Source organism: Photinus pyralis, unplaced genomic scaffold, assembly GCF_008802855.1.
Source record: "Photinus pyralis isolate 1611_PpyrPB1 unplaced genomic scaffold, Ppyr1.3 Ppyr1.4_LG4, whole genome shotgun sequence".
Taxonomy (NCBI): domain Eukaryota; kingdom Metazoa; phylum Arthropoda; class Insecta; order Coleoptera; family Lampyridae; genus Photinus; species Photinus pyralis.
Window position 1 is genome coordinate 49611622 of NW_022170511.1, and position 27567 is coordinate 49639188.

Consider the following 27567-nt stretch of genomic DNA (forward strand, 5'->3'; position numbering starts at 1 on the left):
GAATATACATTTAGTGGCACTGGAACACTCCATTTGCCGACAGTTTAAGCTAGGTGAAATGAAAACGAAATTGTGTTACCTTTACTAATAGGTACCATTTGTAGTTTTTGATGTTTACTGTATTATGTGATATGTTTTTCTTTACAAACGTCTATAATTTTAAAGAAATATCTCCATAAATAAGGATGCATGCGCACATCTAATATTTAAAATGTGAGATATGTTTACCTTTAACAGAAACATCTGTGATTAAAATTTCAAAAAGATATCTCGATAAATAAGACAGTTGATATTGTGCATCCCGCCCATGCGCACATTAATCTGATGTTTAGAATATGTGATACGTTTGCGTTTACTAAAAGCATCTTTGGTTAAAATTTCAAAGAAATATCTCCATAAATAAGACAGTTGGCATTGCGCAGTCTGCGCATGCGCACATCTAATTTTTACTATACTTCATTGGAAAATGAGCTAAAAATGTGTAATGTGTATAGTTAATTCTAAAGATACCCGCACGGAATTGATTTATATATCCTGAATTAAGTTGTAATTATGTGCATAATGTTAAAATTGCCCCCCTCCATAGCGATCGCTCTTGCTAAATTATGCATCCTCGTCAGAAGCTACTATCCCACATGACAAAATTGTGCAACATTAGCGTTTAATAAACGTTTAATGGTGACTTGTAACGTTAGGGTATAAGTACCATTAACTTACTATTAACGTCACCGCGACTGCTAATGTCCGCCTTCAAGAACGTTTCTCTGTAACGTCTAAATACCTACGTTTAGCAAACGTTACATCATATAACACTTTATAACATCAGCATTTAACGTTAATTGAACGTTTGAAACAAACGCCAATGCGATGTAACTCTCTTATGTTGTATAAACGTGGTACAAAAATGTTTATTAAACAATACTAAATTACGTTTATATCATCCTTATACATTGACGGTTGGTATTATTAAAGTCATATTTACTATGTTGTAAGCTAACAGTGTTGTTAAGAAATGTCTTAACAACACTGTTAGCTAACAACAAAGTTAAGTCTGGCTTTATAATACCGGCCGTCAATGTACAAGGATGGCATAAACGTAATTTAGTAATGTCACAGATTGTGTACTTTAATAAACATTTTTGCACTTTGATACTAAAGTGCACAATGTAAAAAAATTCAAATTCAAAATAATTCAAATAATTTTTTACCAGAAATTTAATGTATAAAAAATTATTTCATTCACATCAATCACTTCACAAAATTGTTAAAAATGTCCCACCATTATAAAGAATGCACAGTTACACACATATTTTCATATCATCGAAAACTCATTCTAACATTACTGGTGTAATGTTCATTAGTTCCTCTTCGATTGCATTTTGAAGTTCCTCAGTGATGTGCAGACGATTTCGAAAAATATTGTATTTCAAAATCAGAAAAAAATATATAACGGGCTTAGATCTGGAGAACGTGGTGACCACAATCCTCTGCTAATTAATCGATCATCGTAAAACTGTTGTTCGCATGGAGTATTTGTAAATGGAAAATACCTTGTAGGAAAACGTTGGATATCAGGAAATTCTTGATAGAATTGCTGGCGACAGGACTGAATGAAATACGTCCATGTTCCATCCTGTAGACTTGCACTTCGATAATGTTCCTTTAAGACGAACGCGTCATGCTTTGGTGAAAAAGACATGTGTAAGATTCTAAAAAAGTAAGGTTATACATCCATAAAATAATTTAATCTTTTACGTACTTTTTACATACTGCTAACGCCTAGGAGGAACCCCGGTAGAACTGTTTGATTTAAAATAAAAAGATGCGTACAAGGTCGAAAATACAGAGAAATTCAACACGTAAAAATCGCCGTAAATGGATAGCTTATTCAGTTTATTTGTTGAAGTCATTGTTGTTCATCCTTGATGAAAAAAACCACAATCGCCAATGTCTCCCAAAAAACTCCACAATTTTTAAGCACTTAATTCAAACTATCATCCACTTATTTTCAATCACATCACTCAATTCACAGAAAACCAACATTCAACAAACATGTTAAACTGCAAATGAAGGTAAACCGAGTGATGAGTCACCGACCAGCTATTTTTTCGTTGCGCAATGCCCAAAGGCACATTTTTAACATTACAAGAACGTTACTGTAACTGTGCAACTTAACAGTACCAAAATGTTGTTGTTGTAATGTTAAGCTTTTAAAAGTTGAACTAACGTAGTTACGTATGGTTCCGTCAACGTACGCAAATAACATCACATTCCTTAACATTACAGTGACATCGCAACAAGGTTTTGCATAAAAACGTTGTCAAAGTAATATTGGTATAACGTTAGCCTTCTGAATGTTATTTTAACGTAATAATGTCCCGTTCCAGCGACGCAAGTCCAAAAGGTTACAATTTTTAACATTACAAAAACGTCGTATCCACGGGTTAGAAAGAAAAGCCATTCAAGTATCGTTGGTATAACGTTGATGTTTTGTTTAATTGAGTTGTTTCAAAATGCTACATTCGTTTAACGTACCAAACGTTTTTTTAACATTGCTTGTCAAGTGGGATATCACCACTTTTAGATCAATTAAATATAATACGCGGACCTATGAAATACCAACTTGTGTCACTACAAAGTATGTTGTACATGAACTAAAATGCCTTTTCTTTGGAAGTAACCAACCCATTCTCTGTGTGAATATAAACTGGAAACCACCAAGAATTGTTGTCTGCATACCAAGCAAACCATTTGATGATGGTTTGGTATATTGAGTCATACACAATTTATTTTAAACTAAAGTATATAGATACAGTTTGAAACGTTCAAAAACAAATACATATTTCCGACTGGTTATGAATTTCCTTTGTAAGTTATAACTCCAATTAGGCTACTCATGACTGCATTCGATCACTTATTTTACATCAAAATCAAAGCTACTGAAAATTACGGTACAAATAAGAAAGCTTTATATTAAATTTCTACAGATAACGCGAATGCTATTTATTTGGATTACGCTCAGTAAATAATACCAACAAAAAGGTGCGGACGATAATGAGTTGGATTCTAAATGTCAATGTTATGCCAGTAAGCCCTAACATTATTGTGACTGTTGGTTATGAATAAATGTTATTTATACGAAATTTCTTAACACATCGGTGAGTTTTGGGGTTGGAAACATTTTCTCGTTTTGTGGGAAACAAATCGTATATTTTGTGTGAAGGCATATGACAGTGCCCTACTGTAAACAGCATTAGCTTTTCATCCCCTAAAAGGGATTATGGATTCGAACACCAATTTTCATTGTAGTGTTTTATAAATTGCTTCTAAAGCATTCCCCTTTTCCTTTTATGTATTTATGCGATTTTGTTTTCAAGTTTGATGAAGTTCATTGCAAACGTACCTACCGTTTGATATGTATTGTGGGAATTATTAAAGAAGACGTGGGTGTAATTAGTGAACACTCGATTTTACTGCACTCACTGTAAAGGGTGGAACCTATCACGCCCAGCGTGACTGTGTCCTTTTTTTTTTGTTTTTTTCGGTGTTCCCGGATGATTGATTGTATTCGGTTTTTACCTTGCAGGAAGAGAGAGCAGAACAGCCGTTTTTAATTGTGTAATTGGTGATTCAACAACCACGTTTGTTGAAATGGCTACCTACTGCATTATTGAAAGAGATGTTCCAATCCCTCTTTGGTAATAGCAACTTGACAAATTAACACTTGCGCCGTTATGATCATCAGAAATGAGCTATTCCCATATATTACATCACACCCTACTATAGTCTATCTACATATATATCTATAATTATATAGGGAGTAATTGTGTATAATGGAGAAGTCATTGTACCAAAATTCCCGAAAAATTAAGTATTAACCCGTGCGAATGACGATGACTTTCTTTCTTTCCGAAACTTGCCTACGATTTCTTAAGTCTCGCGATCCAGAAAGTTTTTGATAGTTGCTAACCTTCATAAAATACAAAATCAAATGCATCATAAACGCATATAGTTGTAACCATTGATTATTATAAGGCTAAAGGCTAAATTGAAGACAAAGACCATCAAATTCAAACTAATGGGTCGACTTTCCTTTAGGAAATACCGCCGAAATTTTAGTAATATTTTTTAGATGACTTCATAATCGAATCTCTAGGCATTTTTATACTCTCAATTTTTATCACACGTCAGTGATTCCTTATTCTTTGGTAATCTGGACCAAGGAGATGGTAAAAATGGAAATCGATGCGGTAAAGCGTCAATTTTTTAGTGTGCTCACCAATCATCACTCTTTTGCCACAAAAATGTACCCAGTGGTAGAAATATTACAATATGTAGAGCAATTAGAAAATAAAATAAAATATGCAACCTATACAAATGGTCGGCCTCTCCCTCATACGCGGGTGAGAGCAACCCCCTTCATTTTGAGAGATCGACTACTAAAGATCATGTGCTGATTTTTGTTAAAATTGTATTTATTGGGTATGTGTACTAGTTAGGTACCTATTAACTTTTACCTGTAACTCTAAAACCAGAGGTACCATTTTCAACAGTTTCAGTTGTGCTTTACTACATTCTAGTTTTTAATTCGATCCTTTAATGTAGTTTTAGGACTCCCGTAATTCTTAGCAGCTTCGTTCATTCTCATTGTCCCATTCATTACGCTCTGTATTGCATTTACCAAAGATTCGGTGCTCCACTTATCACGGTTATCCTTTTTACGTCTATAGCTCGTGGATACTTAATCAATCTAAACCAAAATATCTTTTAGTATTCAAATTTGGTTTGCTTTAATCTAAAAACCTTTATTTTCTTGATTCAATTGTGGTCGATCTCTCTCATGTAACACGTGGTAGAACTATACCGAATAATAGTGAGAGATCGACCATCACATAAATTAGAAAGTAAAGCATTCCTATTCTAGTCCAGATAAATTAGTTCCAAAAGTAGTATAAACTGGATGCTGTCACTTCACTTAACGAAACCATGTCTATTCTATGTAAAAAAATCCGCTAAATCCGAAAATCATAATGCCCCTGGTCGGAAACTCCCGGAACATATTTTTTATTATTGAAAAAAACGAAGCAAAATGGGGAAATGTTTTTTTCGCATTTTATCTCGTTAACTATTGCCCCGAAGGAAAAAATGAAGGGGAAATTAATTTGTTTAGAATCTAATTCTCCACTAGATACAGTTGTATGGTACGTTCATTTTCAAATGTTATTCATTTTATATATAAGTAATCCCAAAGATTAACAATTTGGTAGTAATAAGCAAAATTCATCCGATCTTATTGAAAATCCGTATTTGATCACTTCTTTTGATAACAAAACAATACGACGAACCCGATCACCGTAGATTTTATAGTTATTGCATAATTAAATAAACAAATTTACAAAACGATGCTTTGTCTTTCAATCTGGGAACTCCCAAAGCTAAAACAATCATTTCCAAAAATTGGCCTGATAATTCTTGAAAACCGACGGGTTGTGGAACTTTTTTTTAAAATCCGAAGAATTTTCTTAGTTAGCAAGTGAAATAATTTCCGAAATATAACAAGAAATAATATAATATTATAATATAATATAATCTAATAGGCGAATGGGAAGCTGTCGGAAAGACGTACATTTAAAAAATACTTCCAAGTCAGATGAATAGTTCATGAGAAATCAGCTTTTGAATTTGGAGCTTGTTTTCGAAAGAATGTTTTTGTGGATCGGGTCGCACCGAACGACTTCTTTAAAGAGTGAACCTTTTTTATTCTTCCACTTGACCAAAATGAATGATTTTATAAATCATTCGAGTGGCAAGGGCCTTTATCGAGTTACCTATCTTGTGATATTTAGGGAGTTATTCCATTTGTTAGTAAACTAGAAAAATTCCACAATCCGTCGATTGGCAAGAATCATGGGGACCATTTTTGGAAAAGGTTGTTTTGGGGTTCCACTATGTATAAACAAATTGAAAATGCTCTGGGAGTCATCCAGTTTGAAAAACAAAGCATCGATTTTTAAAATTTGTTTTTAATTATGCAATAACTATAAAATCAACCGTGATCGGGTGTATCACATTGTTTTGTTATCAAAAGAAGTTACCAAATATGAATTTTCAAAAAGATCGGATGAATTTTACTTAGTAATATAATATAAAATTGTTAATTTTCGGGATTACATTTTTATATTTTTCCATAAAAAACAATAAAATTTGAAAATGAACGTTCCGGACCAACTGAATCTTATAAAAAATTTGATTCTAAACAAATTCATTTCCTTCAGAGCAATAGTTGAGGAGATAATTGAAGCCATATGCGAAAAAAAGACATTTTTCCATTTTTCTTCGTCGATTGTTTATAACACTCTGTTCCGGGAATTTCAGGCCAGGAGGACTATGATTTTCGGAATCAGCGAATTTTTTTACATAGCACACCCTTGGTTGGTTTCATTGAGCGAAGTGACAACATCCAACCCAAACCGTAGTTTGGACTATTGGTAATTATTAGAAAGTGAACACAAAACCTTCCCCATACACTTCGAATAATCTTTAATTAGAAGAATTAGAAATTAAAAAAGAAATTAAAGATTAGGTATTCCAAGTGTTTGGGGAAGGTTTTGTGTTCACTTTCTAATAATTATCATACAACCCCATTTCGAGTTCAGCAGAGATTGGACACCAAAATTAATATGGACTATTGGTATTTAGACTATTGGTTTTTCTGAGGTTATACACCAATATAAGGCATATTCTCAGTGATAAAAGCAACTTATCGATTATAAAACTTGACCTATATTTTCAAATGTCGCTTGCACCCGGAAAAGATAACATTTTCAGAACTGCCAAAACACAAAAAAATAATTGTAAAAAACAAACCGCACGTTGCACGTTTTTGAACGATGGATGACGTGTAACTGGTGTAGGTATAAAGAGTCCTGCGTGGCGGGAGGTGCGGTGCACCTTGGAAAAGCCCCAATTTCAGAAGATTATTGTAAAACTGCTCTTTCATCCAGGATATTGTTGAGAACTCTTCATGTTTTCGTGATGGTCGCCTATCTTTTTAGATTCAAAACAAAGCAATCCTGATATTGGTAAACAAAGAAGAAATTAGAAATCACCTATACCGAGTGAATATTCCCAAACCGAACATTTTTGTAGATAGTTGCTCCCCATGTTAACTTAGAGGGTTTATAATGACAATATCGAAAGAATATTTCTTTCCTCGTCTAATGATAAACGAATTAGTTCATTTTCAGGTGTATTTCTCACTATTTTATCAAAAATTCGGCAATAAATCCACTTATCCACAATCATATTAAGCCATGGCTATAATAAGACAAAAAGCAGATTGAAACGTCGAAATCAATATCAGTTTATGACAACTGGCATTAATTTTTTTGTAAAATGCGGTTCACTGAGGAAAAAGCCTGGGAAAAAGTATTTATAATAAACAACGTTTAGAGCGGAAATATTTTCTCTAGTACGCGATATTTGTTTTCCGTGCATTTTAATGAGCGTCCCATTCCGTCTGTGTGAAAACTTATTTCAGTCTTTAGGAAATCTCCAGTTTTGATAAAATAATGAGAAATGCACCTGAAAATAAACTAATTCGTATATCATTACATGAGAAAAACAATCTTCTTTTGATTGGTGTCATTATAAACCCTCAAAGTTAACATGGGGGGCAACGATCTGCAAAAAACGTTTTTCCCATGTTAATTGCCTATGTTCGGTTATAAAATATTCACCCGGTACCTATATTAAGAGTTTCACTAGATACATAGAACAAAATATAAATGATACTTCAAATAAGAAGGAAGAGAATGCTAGATAATGGAGTTGGATACAAAATTGAATCTTTATTATAAATCGACAGTTATGTAATTTCAATTTATTAATCCAACACACTAAATACGGTCCAAATTCCAACAATTGCGAAACAGGTCCATATATGAACGACACTTACTTTGTTTTATAATGCATATTTTAAATGCTACTGCACAAAAACCTGATATGTTCGAAACTAATTGACAGTAATTAAATATTTGACTCCATTCAGAATTACGCGGACCATGGTTTCGAAAGTGGGTTTGGATGTTTCAGTTCCAATTAATTTCAAAGCATTTTAAGAGGTGTACATATCACACTGATTCCAAATGCATTTCCATAATCAAACCGCATAAAATTTTAGCCGACGCTTTGTGTTTCATAACCATGTTTTCTGTTTTAATTGGAGATAAACGTTGTTATGTTCGTTCACATCACGAGATGGAAGCAGGTTTGATTGACGTTCGCAAGTTATTACGGGGTTTATTACTGACTCACCTAATGGAACTATCAACGTCGATTGCAAATATTGCGTTAGGGATGTGTGGTGTTAAAATCAATACAGGCGCTTCAACTCGTACTTATAAATGCTTGGCGTTACAAAAAGTTTGTTCGAGTTTAAATTTGAATCTAAATGTATGCTACTCTAAAAAAATCTGTAAGGATAAATATAACTATTAACTATAGCAGTTAATTGCAATATCCCAGGTAAATAATTGATTTGTAAAAGCGGAATAATGGTAATCCTAATTCACATAATTAACTCACCCTGCCGTTCGAATACGTTGAATAAATTAAGTCTTTACCTGCAACAAAGGAAATAGAAATTAATACAATTTGAAAATCCTGAAATGATATTGATGCCGGGCATAAAATCTATTTTGATTTAATACTAAACGTTTTAACCAATTATCTCCACAATCAACAATTGGAGCAATATTTCACTGATTGTTTACGGAAATACTACCACTTCTGACTTGGTAGCGATAAACACAGTATTCATTAAAAATATGTTTCATAAGCTTGTACGATTTTCTCATTGAGATAACAATGCGTGCATAAACTCGTTGTCGCATGTAAAATGCTTATTGACTTTTATCTAGCTTTTGACATTTCCATCCCAAACAAATTGCAGCTATCAACGTTTCCACTGCTAGCCATATAAACAGATAGCTTTTAGATTTTTTGCGGTTTTACTCCTCGCCTCTATTTCAACAGGAAAATATTATTCTATCCCTTGAAAATACAGGCACTTTCCCGTAATTCAGCTGCTCTATGTTATTAAACGTACTTATTTTAGCTCGTCGACAATATATCTTGAAAGTAACTCAAACAAAAGTGCCACTTAAACCCGCTACAGATATCAAGATGAAAATGCACTTAAGCGCTTAAAAAACCACGATGGCTAAAGTGTAATTATCTCAACCTTTTCTTTCACAAGTGTATAAGTAAACATATTCAAGTCAATAAAAATTCAGGTTCTTGGTCGGTTGCCCTGGTAACGAAATCTTCGCGCATCAACAATTCTCGACCGAAAGAGTTATTTTAGAGCTTTTATTTATTTTGTTGAAGTATTAATGAAAGAAACTGTGACATTTTAAGATTGGCTGTCGCCGTTTTAATCGATTTCGCTTATTGCCTGCTAGAATATTATAAAATATTGAAAACGTCTCAGAACTAGCTCGAAGAGAACGACATTTTCATTTTGATAGATTTCGGATTGCACTACATTGACAATAATGAATAACTATTTCGGTTGGTAATCGAATCGCACATTTCTGAAAACCAATGGGCCATCTGGGGCAGCTTCCGATTCTCAAGCGCTGTCATTTGTATTTGTTCCTTAAGGCTCGTAGATTACTTAGGGCTTAAGATGGTTTATGGTACGAGCTGTTTTCCACTATTAATTAAGGACGAGATTTAGTAATGGCTCTTCGTCTTCGCGAGAATGTAATGAAAGTCACCTTCCTTGTAATGAAATCTCGGCATTTCCTATATTTAAGTCGTTTGAGAAATTAAGCGAACATTTCGCGTTACGTTCAACATACTAAAACCTTTATTTGTTTTGCCACGATTCAAAAGGTGAGTGCGAATTGAATGGAATAGCAAAAGCGCTTTCAATGGTAGTTTATAACACCGTCTTCCATTTCTTCTCCTATTTACGAAAACGTCTCAAGTATGTTCTGAATTCAAGTTTATCTCAACAACGTATTAGTTTTAACGATCAAGTCGCACTTGTACTTCTTGAAACTACAAAGCCAAAATTCGTAGCATAGTTGAATTTTACTATTTTTATTTATTTATTTGTTTACATATTGTCGAGGTTTTTTGTCAGGATTGATTCGATGTTTTGGCTTAGGTTATTTTTCCTTCTTTTTTCGCCATATGATGGACATTCAGGGATGATATGCTCGACTGTCAGTTTGGTTGTCCAGTTTGGGCATACCTACCCGCATACAGGTGGTGGTTTTTTTAGCATCAGGTGTCGATGTGTCAGGAGTGTGTGTCCTATATGCGAAGGCGGTTTATAATTACTTGGTCATTTCTTTTATCTAGTATTAGTAGGTTGGTGTCTAAGTGTGGTTTGACTTCTTGAGGTTTTTTTTGAGTTCATGTGATCACTATAAGGAACTTTGTTTAATAGGGCAATATTTTTATCGGATAGTGTTTGAAAAGCTAGGGAGTCGGTTCCCATGTCAGACCAACCCAGATAAACCTGATGTTTTTGGATTGTTTTGATTGTTATTGCAGTTTAAAAAGTTCTACTTGAATTTTTCGAAGAATTGAATGGATTGGATATAATTATTGTTGTGTTGTCTGTGACTATTAAAACGATATCTTCCGGAATTTCTTTGCATATTTTAAGGGATTGAAGTATGACTGTTGTTTCCTCGGTGATATACTACTGGTATGCGAAGAGTTATAATGTTTTTTTTTAATAAAAATGTCAGAACCAGAACCGTTATTTTCAATAGGTCCAGGTTTTAAAGTAAATCTAAGATTTTCCTAAAACGGAGTTCGAAATATTGAAATATTTTAGAGTTTCATGATGATATTCTGTATAATTTCTAGTTTTCAGTTAAAATGTCAAATTTGACGGGTTTACAATCATATTACTTTACAAAGTATTCCAAATTTTAACTTTAAAAAATCGATATTATTCCATATCCTTGAAGTTTAAATTAGGGATTGGACACTTTTTTTAAATTTATGTATGTTATTTACAATTGCAGCTCAAACGCGTTACAGCAACAAAAATTTTCGAAATATTAACAATTATTTATATTTTTTAAAAGCTGAAATCACACTCAATCGATATAAACAAATTTAATTACTCAATGTCTTAATAACTATGGTGCTCCGTTTAAAAAATCAAAAGTTTGGTTATTATTTTAACATTTATTTTGGGAAAAAAACTGACCACGCCACCGAACACTACGTAATGTGAAAATTATTTTAAAATATTTAGGTCAGGATAATTTCCACTTTATCTAAAATCCCGATTTCACATAGCGCATTTTCAAAATGTTTAGCTAAAACATCTCACACATAAAAGTGGAAACCTACAATCCGAACCTGCTGATGGTTTCTGATTGATCAATTATCCTGTCCCAAATGTTCAATGCATTAAACGCCCCAATACAGTCAACTGTCAAATCAAAAACGGCACCCTATACTTTAAGCGTTGACTTGAAAATAAACGTTTTACTTTACCGCAACAAAGCGGTCAAGCTTAATTTATTAGACATGTAATTCTCTAAAATCATAATGGCGTAATCGGAATCCCCAACAACACCACTTCCTCACATCCCACCTTATTTAAATATAAAGCCACAGCTAATTTACACCCTCGCTCTATACAATTATGTTTAGCCATCACTTCCATTCGCCTTAGCTGTCACATTCACATTACCGCTTTGCCTACTCTTTTAGGCAATTTTTTTTTTAATATTTAATTTAATAATACGATTTCCGAGGCAGATATTTGGTTTTGTGCGTTCACTGTAATCCAACGTTGCAATTTTGATCGACATTTGATCTTATGCTAAGCTTTAATTTTTCGGTTTGGTTATGGCCCAGTAAGACTTCGAGGTAGATTTAGTAGAAGTAATTAGAAAATTAGAAAAGCCGTAGATTTTTCTAGATAAGGTAAAAATAAACAAGTGTAAATTGCGCACAACTCTTGTACAAAAGAAAGCGCATTTTTTTAAACTGAAACAGCTTAGTAAATGGTTGGGTTATAAGGATTAATGGGGAGGAGACTTTTTACACATAAACATTTAAAGGCCGCCGGGCATACATTCAAAATCTACGCTATACAGGCTGATTCAAATTCGAAAGTAGTCGGAATTTTTTCAGTTTCAAAACTGCATTTTGTTAAGCATTAAAATATGCAACTTTACCAAATTTAAGCTACCTATCTCTTAAGTTCCCGAGATCCCCATGGTGACCCTCGAATTTGAATCAGCCTGTATAATGCAAGAAGAAGCGATCCCTTAAAAAATTCTCCGAAATATTGCATTTTCCTTTTGTAGGCACTCCAACATATATTCGCATTATTATTATCGTGCCAATTTTCAGTTGAATTCAAGATCAATCTATTTTTAGTTTAAAGTAGCAATATACAGTGAGGAGAATAAGTAATTTCCACTAAAAAAAACATAGAAGTTCCAATTGGAAATTAAGTTTCCTAGTTGTAAAGTATTGAGTAATTGGTGCACACCTACAAATTCACAAATTCGATGTCTGCCATTGAAGTCAAATAAAGTTCCTAAAGTTGCCCGGCTGAGAGTCGAATTTTCACAAACTCCTATCAAGGTTTATAGGAGATAAGTTTCCACTAACATAGAAATTTGGGAAATTAAGTTTCCTAGTTTAAAGTAAGAATTGTGCCACATTCCAAATTCGACTTTATCAAATAAAGTTCTACCGAGTTCGAAACTACAAGGTTTAAATTAATAATTAAGGCTTTTGATATGTTTGGAATTTTGCGTAAACTTTTCCCAAATACCTCACAAATGTCAATAAGTATATACAAGGCTTACTGTGTTGAGAGCAATAGGAAGAGTCTATCAAACGCACTAAACACCCCCACGCAGAAAAGGTGTAAATTGCATATTGCATTGCACTTTACTTTGTAGATCATTTCCAGACCCCAACTGGTTTAGAAATCCCCTGAAAAGGGCTCAACCTGCACTGGAATGGAATTAGAATGCTCTAAAAAGCTTTCCAATAGCTCAATACTTGGAAAAAATTGTTAAACCTTCTATGTGATTTCCAGAACCTTCTAGGTTGCATTGCAGCACTTTCCTGAAATATGTCAATTATATTAAACTGGAATTAGTAACATACGATCATAAAATCGTTCACCTGCAGAAAATCTAAAGCTCTAATAAGGTAACGGCCAGAAACAACAAAGCCTGCACAATAACGTGTCCTTTTTAACATTCTTTTTTTTATGTTAAACCAGTTATAAAAAATACGAATGTGTCAACAAGAGCAACGTGTCAATATTTGAACTCAAAATTGAACAGACAGAATGAGTGAAGATAAAGATGTTCCGTTAAAGCTATAGTGCGCAATTACCTCAAAATGCAAAATGTGAGAGACTTGACGGGAAAAAACCGCATACACATTGTCATCATGAACAAGGCAAACAAACTGGAAAATCTCAATTTACGGGCATTATTATTAAACTCAGTTACAAGAAGTGTATTGCTAAAGACAACACTTCGCGAGTACAGTAGAGGTGTATTATTCATCGCTGAAAAATTACGCACGCAAAATGGAAAATAAGTTTTAAACTAAAGGTCGTGTGACAATGAACGTTAACTTTTCTGCACAGAATCAATTCTAATACTACTTGCGAATTCCTTAAGTCTCCAGGTGCAACTAATTTGCTTGAGTTTGCAAACAGGGCGAAATAAGCCTGAATGTACACGTAAACTCGCAATTACATGTAAGTAGCAAATGTTTGTCAAAGCGTTACGCTTCCTTTCGAAGAAATCGGAAATTTCATTCGGGGAAACTGTTATTCCACTTTTGTGCCCTAAGCTAATTTTATTCAATTATCGTTGATACTTTTCTAAGTTTGAAAATGAAGTGAAACTGGCGGAACAATTTTAGAAACTGGTTTGAATGTTTCGCGCATAATGGCCTAATTTACATCACCCCATTCTAAGAAGATTTTCAGGGTAATGGAAACAAATGCGTTTAATAATTTGAGGTTAGTCTAATTATTATTGTAAAAATGTTCCGTTTTGAAAAGTGTGATTACTTATGCCATATTTAAAATCCTCCTATTTGTCAAATTTTTAGAATTGGGCAATTTATATTCATGCGATATTCTGGAAGCACCTAATCTACCTTTTTGTACAAAGAATGCCTCTGTTTTACTGATTAAATTTCGTTGTCAAGTTTAATATGTTGCTGCAAAGGTAACGTGAAGCGTTTCCCATTATTAAATATATCATTAGTTGACTTCTCTTTTTGAGGGTTTGACACCAATTAAACTCAGCATGTACTTTTTCATTATTAAACGGGGAATGCTATTTATTTTTTCCGTATTCCTTTGATCAAATGTAAATGTTCCCTCATGGTCCGATAAAATGTTAAACAAAATGGCTTAATTGCTCATAAAGAAACATACATATTTACTTACCAAATGCAAATACGTACATTTTTCATGCTAAAGGTTTTGTTTGTTACTATATTTGGAATATCAATTGAAGTTATGAACGAGCTATAGTATATCGAAAGTCTATTTTTTGTTTCATTTGTCGGATTGTGAAATCTCGGGTTTTTTATGTGCATAATATGTCAAAAGACTTAAAAATAGCTGTACTATAGCATGTAATAGCCAAATATGCCTATTCAAGTCATTTAGAAAAATTGAAACCGCTTTGATCGGGTGGTTTTTTTCGTGGAGCTCTAAAGTAAGGTAGAACTTGATAAGGCAAAGAAAAAGGTCACTTTGTTTCGTTCACCCTTAGAGATTGGTGCTTAAACGCCTTTTAATTTCTTTGTATTTCAATAGCTAGATTTAAATACGCCCAACCTCATTCAAATGTCACAAATGGTTATTTGTCAAACTCGGGTCTACTTTTTGTGCCGACAGGCGCCTCAGAGTCACAATTATAAATTAATTTAGTTACGCAAGCATCGAAAACAAATTATACGCTGCTTTGCGATATAAATTCATCAACTTGGAACAGCTGTTTCCTTAGGTGTTCTGATAAACCTACTAAAAATCTCTGGAAACGGGAATGGGTGCGTCGGCAGGGAACAATGGTTTCAGTTTAGGTGCTGTGCCTATTTTTATAAGTAAGCAAGTGCCTATATTCATTTTTACTATAAGATCAGAACCTTAGCAGCTATAAGAGGCCAAATAATACAAAAAAAAAACCGAAACGAGTGAAGTATAGAGACAAGCAATTTTCTTCCAAGAGCTCGAGAAGCTTTCATTTCGTTCTTCCGCCCTGATGTTGTTTTTTTGTTATTTTGTTTGTATTTTTTCATATATAGTTTCAGCGATGGCTACAACCTCAATCAATTTTTTAGTTTATCAAAGTGTAATTCTATTATTTACACTATGCTACTATTATTCAGAAAATTACGGCGATTTCCTTAGAAATGGGGAATTAAAAAGAACCAGTGATGGCGGTAATGCATTTTTATACAAAGTTTAAACATTTTTAAACTTTTGGAAGTACCTATTGAATAATTTTGAATTATTTCTGAAAATATAATGGAATACGATGGTAAGTTTTTATTTGCCGTACACAAGAGGAGATCCAGAAATTAACCGACATGATGAAAACCATAATCAAAGTTTAAGAGCTGAAACAAATGAGGTTGGAGAAGAGGATGGGGGAAATGCAGACGGATGTACAGGTCAGAATAAAACGAAGAAGAAAATTGAAGAGGGCCAAGATAAATTTGAGAAGAAAATAGAAGCAAGAAAAAATGAAAAGAGAAATGGAAGAAACCCAGGTGAAGATAAAAAAGGAAACTCGAGAATTAATTAGCGGTTTAGAACTACGAATGGAAAAGGTCGACAAGAAATTCAGCACCAAACCAGAATTATGTGAGAAGATTTGAAGCAAGAAGTCAAGGAAGACGAACAAAAATTAGAAGAGCGAGAATATACAAGAAACCAATTTCAAAAACCCGGCGGTGGAAACACTTAACCGATGTGGAAGTATACCTAAACAGAAGGAATGCAGCAGTTGAAAAAATAAAGGAAGAGGTTAAGAAAAATGAAGAAAGGTTTTACCAGCATGATAGAGATATTGGAAAATTAAGAAACAAGTGGAAAGAATCAAGGAAGAGGACGAACTCTGGAAATTCCACATCTATTATCTACAAGGCTGACCAAAATCATATCTCTCCAACGGGCGTGGCTGTAGACCTGAGACTTGAAGCAGAATGATGTGAACAAATTACAATACAATCAGGATAATGTTTGGAGGATCTTCCAAAGTGTTGCTGAGAAGCAAGTTGGCAACAAAATAAGATGCAACCTGTACCAATATAAAATTGTTAATGGATAAAATTCAAACAGTTGATTGTGTAGTGTATCTCTCGAACGGATGGTGCTGCTGAAATTTGAAGTGGGATACGGCAGGATGATAGCAGCATAAACAGGATCTGGCTTACATGATCCTGATACCAAGGTGTTGCCAACTTCCCTCGCCTAATTATTACACTTGTATTTTAAAAATGCTGCAAAACGAAATATTGGTGAAGGACCTTTTTATACTTTTACATTGTACGTGGAGTATTAATATAGTACATATAACCAAAACGCAACGAACTGAATCAGATTCAGTTCATCTGAGGTGAAGAAGTAAAAGATCCCAAAATTATCCTATCAAATTTCACAATTCTGCTAATTTCAACGTTGAATGGTACAATTGGGCATTAAATTGTAATACGTGAGTTGCTGGTTAAAGATCAAGGTGGTTTAATATTCTCTAGCTTTTTCCGTTAATACCTACTTTGGCAATATTATAAACAAGAAAGTGAAACCTGGCGTAGAATATAATTTCAGAATTTATAAAGTTGAAAAGTTTTCCTCGCCGCTTCCTGTATTATTCTTAACCAACAACCAAAAGCGGCGATTAGGGTTAATTTTAGAATTCCTTCCGTATTAAGATTTCGTTAATTATTCCGCACTTACGTATTAATCAACGTTGCGCCATGAATAAGTGACGAGTCTAAATCCTTATGAGAATCTCCGCCGAGTCCCAATATACGTCTTTATGTGATTCTCAAATAATCCTCTTCATGAAACACGACGATTTGTGCTAAATGAATTCGGCATAATAGCACTTGAGCACCTACTGGAAGATATTACATATTTATGCCCATCGTAAGTAAAGTGCAAAAAAAACTGAGTTCAATTTAAAGCATTTTTAAAAGCTATCAATGTAATTTTCAGTAAAAAATACAAATAAATGAATAGTTTGAGGCAAAAAAAGCTCAAAAGCTCATTTGCCATCGATTCGTCGAATAACTCCCGTCTCGCCGCCCTACTAAATACCTAGCACAGATTGCGTTAATTACAGCTAATTGCCTGATTAACTTTCAGCCAGTTCGTGAAATATTTTTCCATTTTCCACTTTCCATCCTAACCCAATTCATTGCAGATCGTATGCCATCCTTTCAATTTTTATATTTGCTTGCTGAGAACTAAGGCAGTGCTCACTTTCAGCATTTAACTGCAAACAAATCCCTCGATGTATTGATAATTTAAATTTAATCTCAACTATAGCTTCCTGATCTGTTGATACCTGTTGTTTACTCTTTGCCCACTTTTACCAACTTTTGTGAAGCTTAACTTGGTAACAGAAATTTGTAGTACAGCAGCACATGAAAGAAGTCTCAAACTGGACGGGAGTAGGTGATTTTAATCTGAAGGCCGAGTAGGAAAATTGGGATACGTATTTCATATAATTTCACCGTGTATATATCGGAAAATAATTGGATATATGAATACATCCCAGGTTCTCATTGCTCAAGGCATTTACATCTACCAAAGGAAACCGTTTCTCTGTATAATCCATTTTTCGTGTTATTTATTTCGGAAAAGAGAAATTATTTGACATTTTTGCTAAAACCTCATGTTTATAAAGTGTATTCTACAGATTCATTAGGCTTGAATTAAATTAATGCATTTGAATAAATTATAAAGAAAAAGTTTATTACCAACTTTAATTAAGGAAATACCCAAGAACACTGCCTCTTCCCTTAATATTTCTTGATGAAGTGAAAAGAAATCAATTCAACGAATCGGATGTAAAAATTTAAATACGAATTAGTACTTACTTCCAGTCATTTGGCAAACAGTTCCGAGTCGCTATGAAAGCATAATTTCGGTTAATTTCAAATTTAACCAGTCCTTTTATACGAAGCGCAATGACAAAAACGTCAAACGTGTGGAGTTCGATGCGGTAAGAAACCGTCGGCGCAAAAGTTTACTTATTCAATTCTAAATAGTTTAATTCTCGGAGGAGACTTTCGGAATATCACGTAAAAATCTTGGGGAATCGGCGGTCGGATTCTGAACTTGCATTATTATCAAGGGAAACAAATGCGATCAATCTACTCGCGACACGTGCACGAGAATTTTTAAGGGCAAATTCGATTTTATAATATGTCAGACCGGAAAAAAAGGGAGAAAGTTTTTTTGTTGGTTTTGATTTACTGTTCCAAAATGGGAAGAAAAACGGTTATTGAACACCACTTGATACTGTATAAGTATTTTATTTTGTCTTCTATTTCATGGCAACCGTTCTCGTGGAGTAAATGGAAACATTTGCAAATTGATGTTTACATGTAGGCCACTACTTTCTCAATGTTCCTTAAAAATTGATACCATATCATTGCTATACGATTTATTATGCGAATCCACGCGGATTTGGATAGACCAAGGACTGGGTTCTGCCAAATACAGATTTTCCGTTTAGAAAAAGCGGATGTTATCGATCTGGCCGCAAAAACTCGTCTGTTTACTATTATTCTTGGCGCTCAGCAACAAAATGTTCGATCTTGGCTTCTACATGTTTTTGTATTAATGTATGAAGCTGATGTAGCTATAAGGTATTCAACACAAAATATTTAACTTTTAGAAGTACGTGTAGGTAGAAAAATTGGAAGGCGCAGGGCATGGATAATGAAAAAACCACTATTGTGTCAATTATTGAATAACGTGAAAATCTACAACCCTCTACCTAAGGTAGGTAGGAATGAGAATTCAGTGCTTCAAACACGTGCCACATACCACACCATTTTTAGCTGCATAGGTAGTGGCAACAGGGCTAAGAGATGAAAAGTTAATGACAAGGATTTGTCATAAATTCTTCCCCAAATTGATTCACCTTGTAAAATTGTTTATCCAAGAGAAAGGTAATCATAGAACAAGTTACAGCACATACATAAGTTGCTTCAAATTCGTGGCTCTCCGTAAGGTTAAATGGGTTTGCTGGGCATCCATTCTCTCGGGATGTTCCAAATGCAGGAAAATGATAAGCCGGAACAGAGTTCACAAAACCTTCCCCATAAAATTTGAATTTATTAAATAAAGATAGCATATATTAAAGGCGACATGTTGCGGTAAAGTGCCATCAAACGAATTTATCCCAGTGATGTTCGATATTGATTACAATATGAAGAATAAGCATAATGTAGTGCCTTCATTCCTGTAGAATACGTCACAATTTTAAAGATCGCGTTTCCCCGTATCTTTGAAACATTCCGTTTAGTACTTATATTAACGAAATTGTTCCAAGAATTACGGTTTTTTGGCAAAAATTTTCCACCTCCTTAGTTATATTTAACATTAAGTAATTATTCTCACATTCAATTATAAACATCTAATGATACCTTCATAGTAGGTGTACACAAACAGACAACAGACTCAGTACCTAAATGATCATTTTGCATAGTGTTTAAAAAACACGACTGAGAAATTTGTTAAATATAAGTAAGTAACTGAAATTAAATTTAACAATCAGGCGTAAATGTAATTAGTGCAATTAACACTAATGAACGGGTTTTATGAATTGATTACCACTTTAAAACTTCTTAAGTTCATTGTAGTATACCTCAATTCTAAAATGGCGTAATTAATAGGGATTAAAATGACTGCAGTAGGTACAGATGAGTGAAGAAACCTGACATTCCTTCAAACAATAGACACATAGATAGGGACTATTTTACTTGTTTCTTAATATGCTATATTATAACAACGTAAACTGTTGCCTAATAGGGGTTGTTTCGAATCTCTCTTTTTTTGGCGTTAAGTGCATGTTTCGGAAAAAGAACATAGTAAATATACATCAATCTACAACTTTGTTAAATTTTATAATTCAGCACAATGATTTTTACAAACGTAATCATTACTCCCCATGTCTCAGAAAATTGAAAGGTTTATAATTGTTTCTATACAATAAACAATTTGACACTTCTGATAAATTTTACTGTATCGCAGCGGATTACGTTAACCACATCTAAAAAGAATAGTAAATACGGGGTTACGCACTGAAAACGAGACAAGGCTTTATTCGGATAGTTAAAACTAAATTACCGAAAACGCTCCGACACGTAAAGTTTAGGTGCAAATTCAAAGGGACATCTTTTACGACAAAAGCACGTTCACTAACTTGTTCATCCTTTATTACTGTGACTAGAACCCTTAAAAAACATACTAGGGTAAGTGAAATGTTGCTAGAACGGCTTTCATTCTTATAATTTGGGCAAATATGTTGTTTAAATATTAAGCTTTCATTTTTGAAAAAATTATCCGTTTGTTCAAACAATAACCTAAAGCGTTAACAAAAAAAGCTGTACGCGCGCTTTAGACACTATGAATACTGTTAGATAATACATATGTCACCGATAGACAACTTGTTTATAGAATGTTTTGTCTTAAGAATAGATTTAGATGGTTTTTCGTCCATACGATAGTTTAGACTATTCCTATTGCCGTCCAAATGCTTTTGCTATGACAAAGATCATGTTTGTAGAATTCACGTAGACTTGATACCTTGAGCTCCAATATCATCCAATGTGTTAATTTTCATGCTGCACATGATGTATAGTTCTGCGCAGATTACTATTATGTAGATTTATGTGGCTTGTGGTCAGGTCAACATTTTTTACTGGTGCCACAAAAATGTTTTATTAAAATCTCATATTTGTCCTGTTTTCAGATGCGAAGAGACAGTTATCTGATGCAGCTTCAACAGGCAGCAAACATTTCCTTGGTATACTGAAAGGGCGTCTTCAATCCAGTCAAATTGGAATAAAGGAAAATTGGTCTATCTGAACTTCGAAGGTTAGTATTATTTCTCTTAAAGCAACATTTAAATACCCCTTCCGTATTTACATCTTATTTAGAAACACTCTGTATAATCGTAAACTGGTAATCTAGCACCAACGGTTATGGGATTAACGTTAAAACCATCCCGGCGATAATATAATTTTATGCGCTATTAAGTATGACACCTCAAGTATTATATAATTCTCGTAAAAATAGTAAATTATTTTGAATTCAAATACACTATGTCACGGCAAGAAAATTTCTGCCAAATGGGCGGTTTTAAACCACAGCAAAACGTTGGAAATAAGTAAGCAAATTAAAATCAACCATAAATGTGATTTGACTTCTAAAATGAGATATGAGATGAAATATAATTTTATATGCGAACTTACGATCTATCTGATCGCATATTCAAACTTCCGGTATCTTTCCCGGTTTCACCGGAAATCGATAAAACAAAAAAAAGTTCATTTTTGAAGGTTTCCATATTACGTCACGTCACTTTCGAAAATTCCAAAAATACAATTTTAAAAAAAGTAGGTACATGTACCCTTATGAACACATCTATCCGTATAAAATGTCTGAAATCTTGAAAAAAGAATTGTCTCGCTCTGGTTCTTGCTATCATGACAGCAGTGCGCCCAAAGTTTGTACATCTCAAAATTTTATAAACTGGGTGGGGTTCAGAAACAAAATTGTCATAATCAGCGAACGAACACCCCTGAGACGTTGAATAAAAAATTGAGGTGATTTGTACGCGGATGACAACAGTTCGAAACCGAGCTCAAAAACCCTTCGTTTAATTAGTTTTTTGTGGGTTTTGACGTTTCTTTCAGGTTGTTTTATTACAACAAAGCTACTTTTTTGATTTGGTTTTTACGAATGATCTTTGAAATGGATTAAGTCATTTACAACGAACAGTTCTTTTCGTATAAGAATTGACTGACAAAATAATTTGCATCTGGAGAAGCATTAGTGAGCCATTATTATGTAGGTGGATAGAGAATTGTCGCGAAAGCTTCCTGTAAAGTGACAATGGTCGCGTAGATTATTGCAGCAGCTATACTGTGATCTTCTCGGAACATTGCTCCGCCTTGTATACAATGAATCCAAATTATTACGACCACCATTTACAAAATTTAAGCGAGTGTAATAGCTAGAACTCTTGCTTAATAGTTTGAATTTAGAGATTAATTTCGATACTATCTGAAAATTGTCAACTACAAATTTAGGACTAATTTGTACTGTAACATCCAACCAAATTATTTGTTGTTATTCACATCAATGATAATGTTGTGAGGGTTTTCAGTCAATTTAGACTCTAAAAAAATACTGTACTGTAATACATACTGTATTATTAACATTATTATAGAAAAAGTAAAAAGAAAAGATAAATGGAATATAATTATTACATATTAGTAAGAAAAGTAAACAAGCAGTAACAGAAAAGGGTAAGCGTATATAATGGTACACTTAATGTTGCAAAATAGAAAGCAATTCTATGAACGAAGGCAAAATAATTACAAAATTTTGTTACTCAAAAATAGAACTTAAAACATTCAATAATGAGTTATAATTAATGTCACAGTTCTGACAATTCATGTTATAATTACATGCCTTTATTAAAGATGGAGTTCTACGAAGAAGATTTTAGATAAGAGATTTTAGAGTAGGATAAGTGAAGGTGTCTAAATGCCTGGTAGAATACATTGGTATAGTAAATGACAGTATAGTATCGGTTTTCGCTTCCTTGTAAATGACAACACCTTACATTTACCTATATTCAGTTTAAGTTTGTTTAATGAACACCACGCATTTAAGTTATTTATATTCGCCTGTAAGCATAAACAATCATCGATAGAAGATATTTTTGCGAAAATTTTAAGATCATCGGCAAAAATAAGATTATTACATGAAAAACAATTCGAGATATCGTTTATAAATATTAGAAACATAAGAGGGCCAAGATTTGAACCCTGACTGATAACCTTTTTTAATGAAAAATCCTTTTTTCATCATCTTCGCCCCATGTCAAAGCCGCAATTTTCAGAATTTCCATTAATAATGTACAAATCACACAGAAGCTTCCCGAAATTCGCGTTGCTTGTATGCGAATGCGAATTTAAGACCAATTTGTACCCCTGAAAATTGTTCTATAAACAATTTTTCTGGCCAAATTTCAATTTTGATTTATATTGCAACATAACATTTCGGCCTTTCTAATGAAAAAACGACAACAAATGAAATATTTGGGAGAATGCAAGTTTGTGTTTTAAATTAAGGACAAAGCATTTACTGATACATTTTCTTTAATAAGCAGTCGCCTTATTTCATAAATTTCACCATGTTTCTAAATCTCGATTTCCAAACATTCCATTAAAAACGCCATTTCCTAAAAAGAATTAAAAATTCGAACTTCAACAAATTTTTACCAAAAAATGTGGGCACAAATAAAGTCCTTAATTTAAAACCACAAGTTTCTCGAGTATCGTGAAGGCTGAATTTTTTTAGGCATCTTTTATTGAAAAGCTCTACCTATACAATCATCACATATTGCAAAATGGATGATCTCGATATAAAAAAATTACGAAAAAATCCTTGTGAGTACAAATTGGTCCCAAATTCGAAACACTCGAAAAATCCCTCGGGACTTTATTATACAATCGTCAAAGCACATTCAATCACAAATTCCCGGAAAAATTAAAACTACTCGAATTATTTTTTCTATTTACCGTTTTTTGCATAGAATGACTGTGGACTGGACTATAAATTATATTTAAATTCAAAATAACTGGGGGCACCTAAATTAATTGATGTCTGATTTTAAAATTTACTGATTTCGTTTTTGATCACTGCCGTCATTTAACTTCTTAAAAGCAAATGACCCTCGGAGTTTGTTGACGCTCTATTTCAAATAACTGAGATACCAAACAAGAGTATTGAAATGTGGTCACTTTTTATACAGTAATTACATAAAAAGAAAATAAATAAGCTTCTGAAAATCGAAACAAAGGAGAATGCTCTCGGATTAAAAAGGATTTATTAAAATTTTAAAATGTTATATGCTATATTTTAATTAAAAACTATTTTCTAGAATTTAAATGGAGTTTTCACAGATTTAATATGATTTGAAAAGTTGTTTTTATATTTACGTGCAATGTAACCACCTCTGGAAGTACATTTTTCGTATCACTAAGTGTACTTATGTATCGTTACAATTTCATTCAATGAAAACAACCTTATTTCTAATTAATACATTGTACAAAAATGTTGTGTAAGAGAGGCGATACGAAACGTGAATTTCTTGAAGTCGTTAAATAAGTCATAAAAGATCCCCGCATACATTCTCAACGCAACGAGTCCGTAATACCTATGTAAAAGATAAAATATTCCTCAAAACGTGCGTGGTGCTGTATTCAATCTGAAGAAGCATTGACTGAAGGGCGCCTGCATCAATTGTTTTCATAAGCTACAGTCAAAGCACCCACTTTTCCTACTTCCAACACAACCTAAGTAGCACCTTCAGTACACTCAACATCTTTAGTACACTCGTATTACCGACAGGTTTAGAAAAACCTAAGTGGTGGAAAGTTGTCTATTATCAATTTCATCATGAATTAATCAACTAAAATAAGTATTGTAATTGCTTACTAGTGGGCATTTCTTGTGCAGAAAAATTATGTAATCGTCCACTCACAAAGATTTTCTCGCATCAAATTCCGCTTTCCCGAAAAGTTGACTGCGAGTACATTCGTAAGAAGTAAGGACGCAACGTAAAACTGTGGGTCTCTCATTTTGAAGTTTGCGTAATTTCGTACAAATTACACCTGAGCGGAAAGAATGGCTTAATTAGGATTTCGTTAGAAAAACGTTTATCATTGTTGAGAAATGCACGAAAACCTTCTCAGCGTCTTACCTCATCAAGTGTAAAATTTAAATTCGAATTGGATTCATTGGATAATAAATTGGAATCGCAGCAGATTAATAACTGTTCTCGTTATGCTCTTATTACAACTGACTTGAAATAAATTTACCATTACGACTTCCCCTAAGTTTAATTGATTGCGAATCAAATCTAAATATGTTGGAATTTGGCAGACGGTGAGCTTGTTGGCGCTATGAAAAACTATTCGGGGTAACTCATCGTGTTGAGCTTTCCACTTTTTTTTACTTTTCTACAGTCAGCATTTAGCCTTTTGGAAGTTTAGTGAAGCGCTAGAGATGGTGTCATTGATAAGAAAAGAAACGAATCACGTCCCCGCGCGTTTTCCGGAAAGAAAAGTGTATTCATTCAGTTGCATACATATTTGATGGTGTATCGATTTTATCTGCTGGCTGCATAAGATTCATATCAGAGTAAATAAGAATGCACCCCCGTGTGAATTTTAGGGCTAATCGATCGTGATATTATCCGAAACAGCCAAAAGCTTTAATTTGGAAAGGCTCGTTACACAACATGGGCCAGAAGCATCTATTTTTCTCAAATTTAACATTTCATTAACTTGTCAGCGCGCAATCCAAAAAACTTTGCGTCTGACATTTTGACTTTAACACGAAAAAATTCGATTCCCACTTTTTCTTATTTACTACTTCTGACATTCATCTACAATATTTCACGTTCAACGCCGATTCGAATACCTTGCCAACTACATGGAGTGAAATATGAGCGTTTGCAGCTAGTTCTGATTAAAGGTAATCTCGTAGTGTTAAATCACCCGTTTACAAATGTCATCTAATCAGATTAGCATTTTGCAGTAGTTGGCTAAAATTGATGGTAATAGGGAACTTCGTATTCATGGTATTTTTGGTCGCATTTGCATGTTACTAAGACAAGAGGAAGAATTAAGGTACCTAAATTGACGGCCAGAAGAAAAAGAATCACTATTGGCGTATATCCAGAATTCACCGCTGATGCAGTTATCGTCAATCTTCCACTCATTATTAAGTAATTTTCTAAAATCGCCCGATTATACTGAATTTAAGATGATTTAGTGAAAATCTCGCTTTTTGTTATACTATCCATTAGCAATCTTACACCATGCCTCCACATAATCAGATTCTCTGGCTCTCAGTCATATATATATCACTAAACGAATTGCCACTCCCACTCTTTTATAACACTTGAGAAAAGTTGACGGTTTTTCCGTTTTAGCTTGTTTGTCTTATATAGATAATATACGATGGAAAGCTATACACTACGATAAAATGTTTTTAAAGCAAGTCCTTTGGATAAAATTTATTTTTGATTATAGAAGTTAGAAACAATTTTCCAAGTTTCTACGGAAAAGTCTCTCCAAAATTAGTTTTATCACTTAAACGAGTTGAGAATAATATTTTTATGCGTTTAAAAAATATCCTTTGTTGACAAGTTCGGCGGCGAACTTCAGGACAACTTCGCCGGATTGTGTTGAAGTTGAGCGTATAAGTGGGCGTGACTGTAAGAACTTTTCGGAGATAAAGTTGAGTCCGCGCTATTCCGGGTTCCGGGCAGAACTGCCAAACCCGACGCGTCTGCAGGGTCGCGCGCCAGCGCACACACCCCCTTTGTTCCATAGCTTACAGTCAAACAATATACTTGCAAATTTGGGATGCATTCATGATTTACAAAGTTTATCTTAACTTTTATCTTGTGTTTCTGCTTCGAGCGTTTATGAGCTGATAGTAGTCGTAAATTTGATCACATAAGTTGTTAATAGACCCTTTGCGAAAATTTACTTTCGGCAGTTTCAATTTTTCCAAACATGCGGAAGCTTCGAGTTTGGACTTCGGATTTAAGCATGCAGGAGCCGTGCGAACACTTAAAGCATTGGTTCTCTATTTCTAGTCCTATTAAGCGGCACAGATTTGAAAAAGATGAACACCAAAAAGAGTCGTATTTAATTATCTGAAAGTTCACCCGTTTAATAGCTTACAGAAATTTGAAAGCAACGAAAATTGAGCTGACAAATTCCTTATGAACTGCTATTTGTAATATTTTTTGTCCGCAAATGCATAGTACCCTCTTAGGATATCCCAATAAATTTAAATAGGCAACCTACTATACACTATACTTTCGATGCAATATGGTCTAGCCCAGATCCTCCATACGGAATGTATCCTGTTATGTAAGTTATTATTCTCTTGTCCTAATTACCTTTCTATTTTAGAGTCTTTTGCGTTAATTTTAGTAATCATTTCATTACTATAATTAAAATACAATAAACAACAATTAACCGACACCACCATAAATTTAAAGGTGGAAATTCCGTTATATTTTGAGTTTTCGTTACATACAGTCCGAATCTACAAAATACTTGCTACCATAGGTTATCGTAAGACACGAGGATATAAACTACCGTATCTTTTTGAATTTTGATTCCGATGTAATCAACAGGGGCAGATAGCCCGCCAATGTAAAAACCCACCACATAACGCTGTCGATAGAG

The 27567-nt window shown here is 33.7% G+C and overlaps 2 protein-coding genes across 4 annotated transcripts in view; one reads left to right on the top strand and one right to left on the bottom strand.

Annotated features, from left to right (window-relative positions):
* Nucleotides 1-26616, bottom strand: part of LOC116167958 — a 117835-nt gene extending 91219 nt beyond the window's left edge. Inside the window, exon 1 of the mRNA XM_031483583.1 lies at nt 25994-26616. Within this exon, the coding sequence (XP_031339443.1) occupies nt 25994-26081 (88 nt within the window). The 5' untranslated portion in view covers nt 26082-26616. The remainder of the gene's footprint in view (nt 1-25993) is intronic.
* The window catches only part of LOC116167960, an 89259-nt gene that overhangs the window by 10163 nt on the left and 51529 nt on the right, over nt 1-27567 (top strand). For all 3 annotated transcript variants that reach the window (XR_004144677.1, XR_004144678.1, XR_004144676.1), the window contains exon 4: nt 21033-21157. The gene's annotated coding sequence lies outside the window, so the exon portion shown is untranslated. The remainder of the gene's footprint in view (nt 1-21032; nt 21158-27567) is intronic.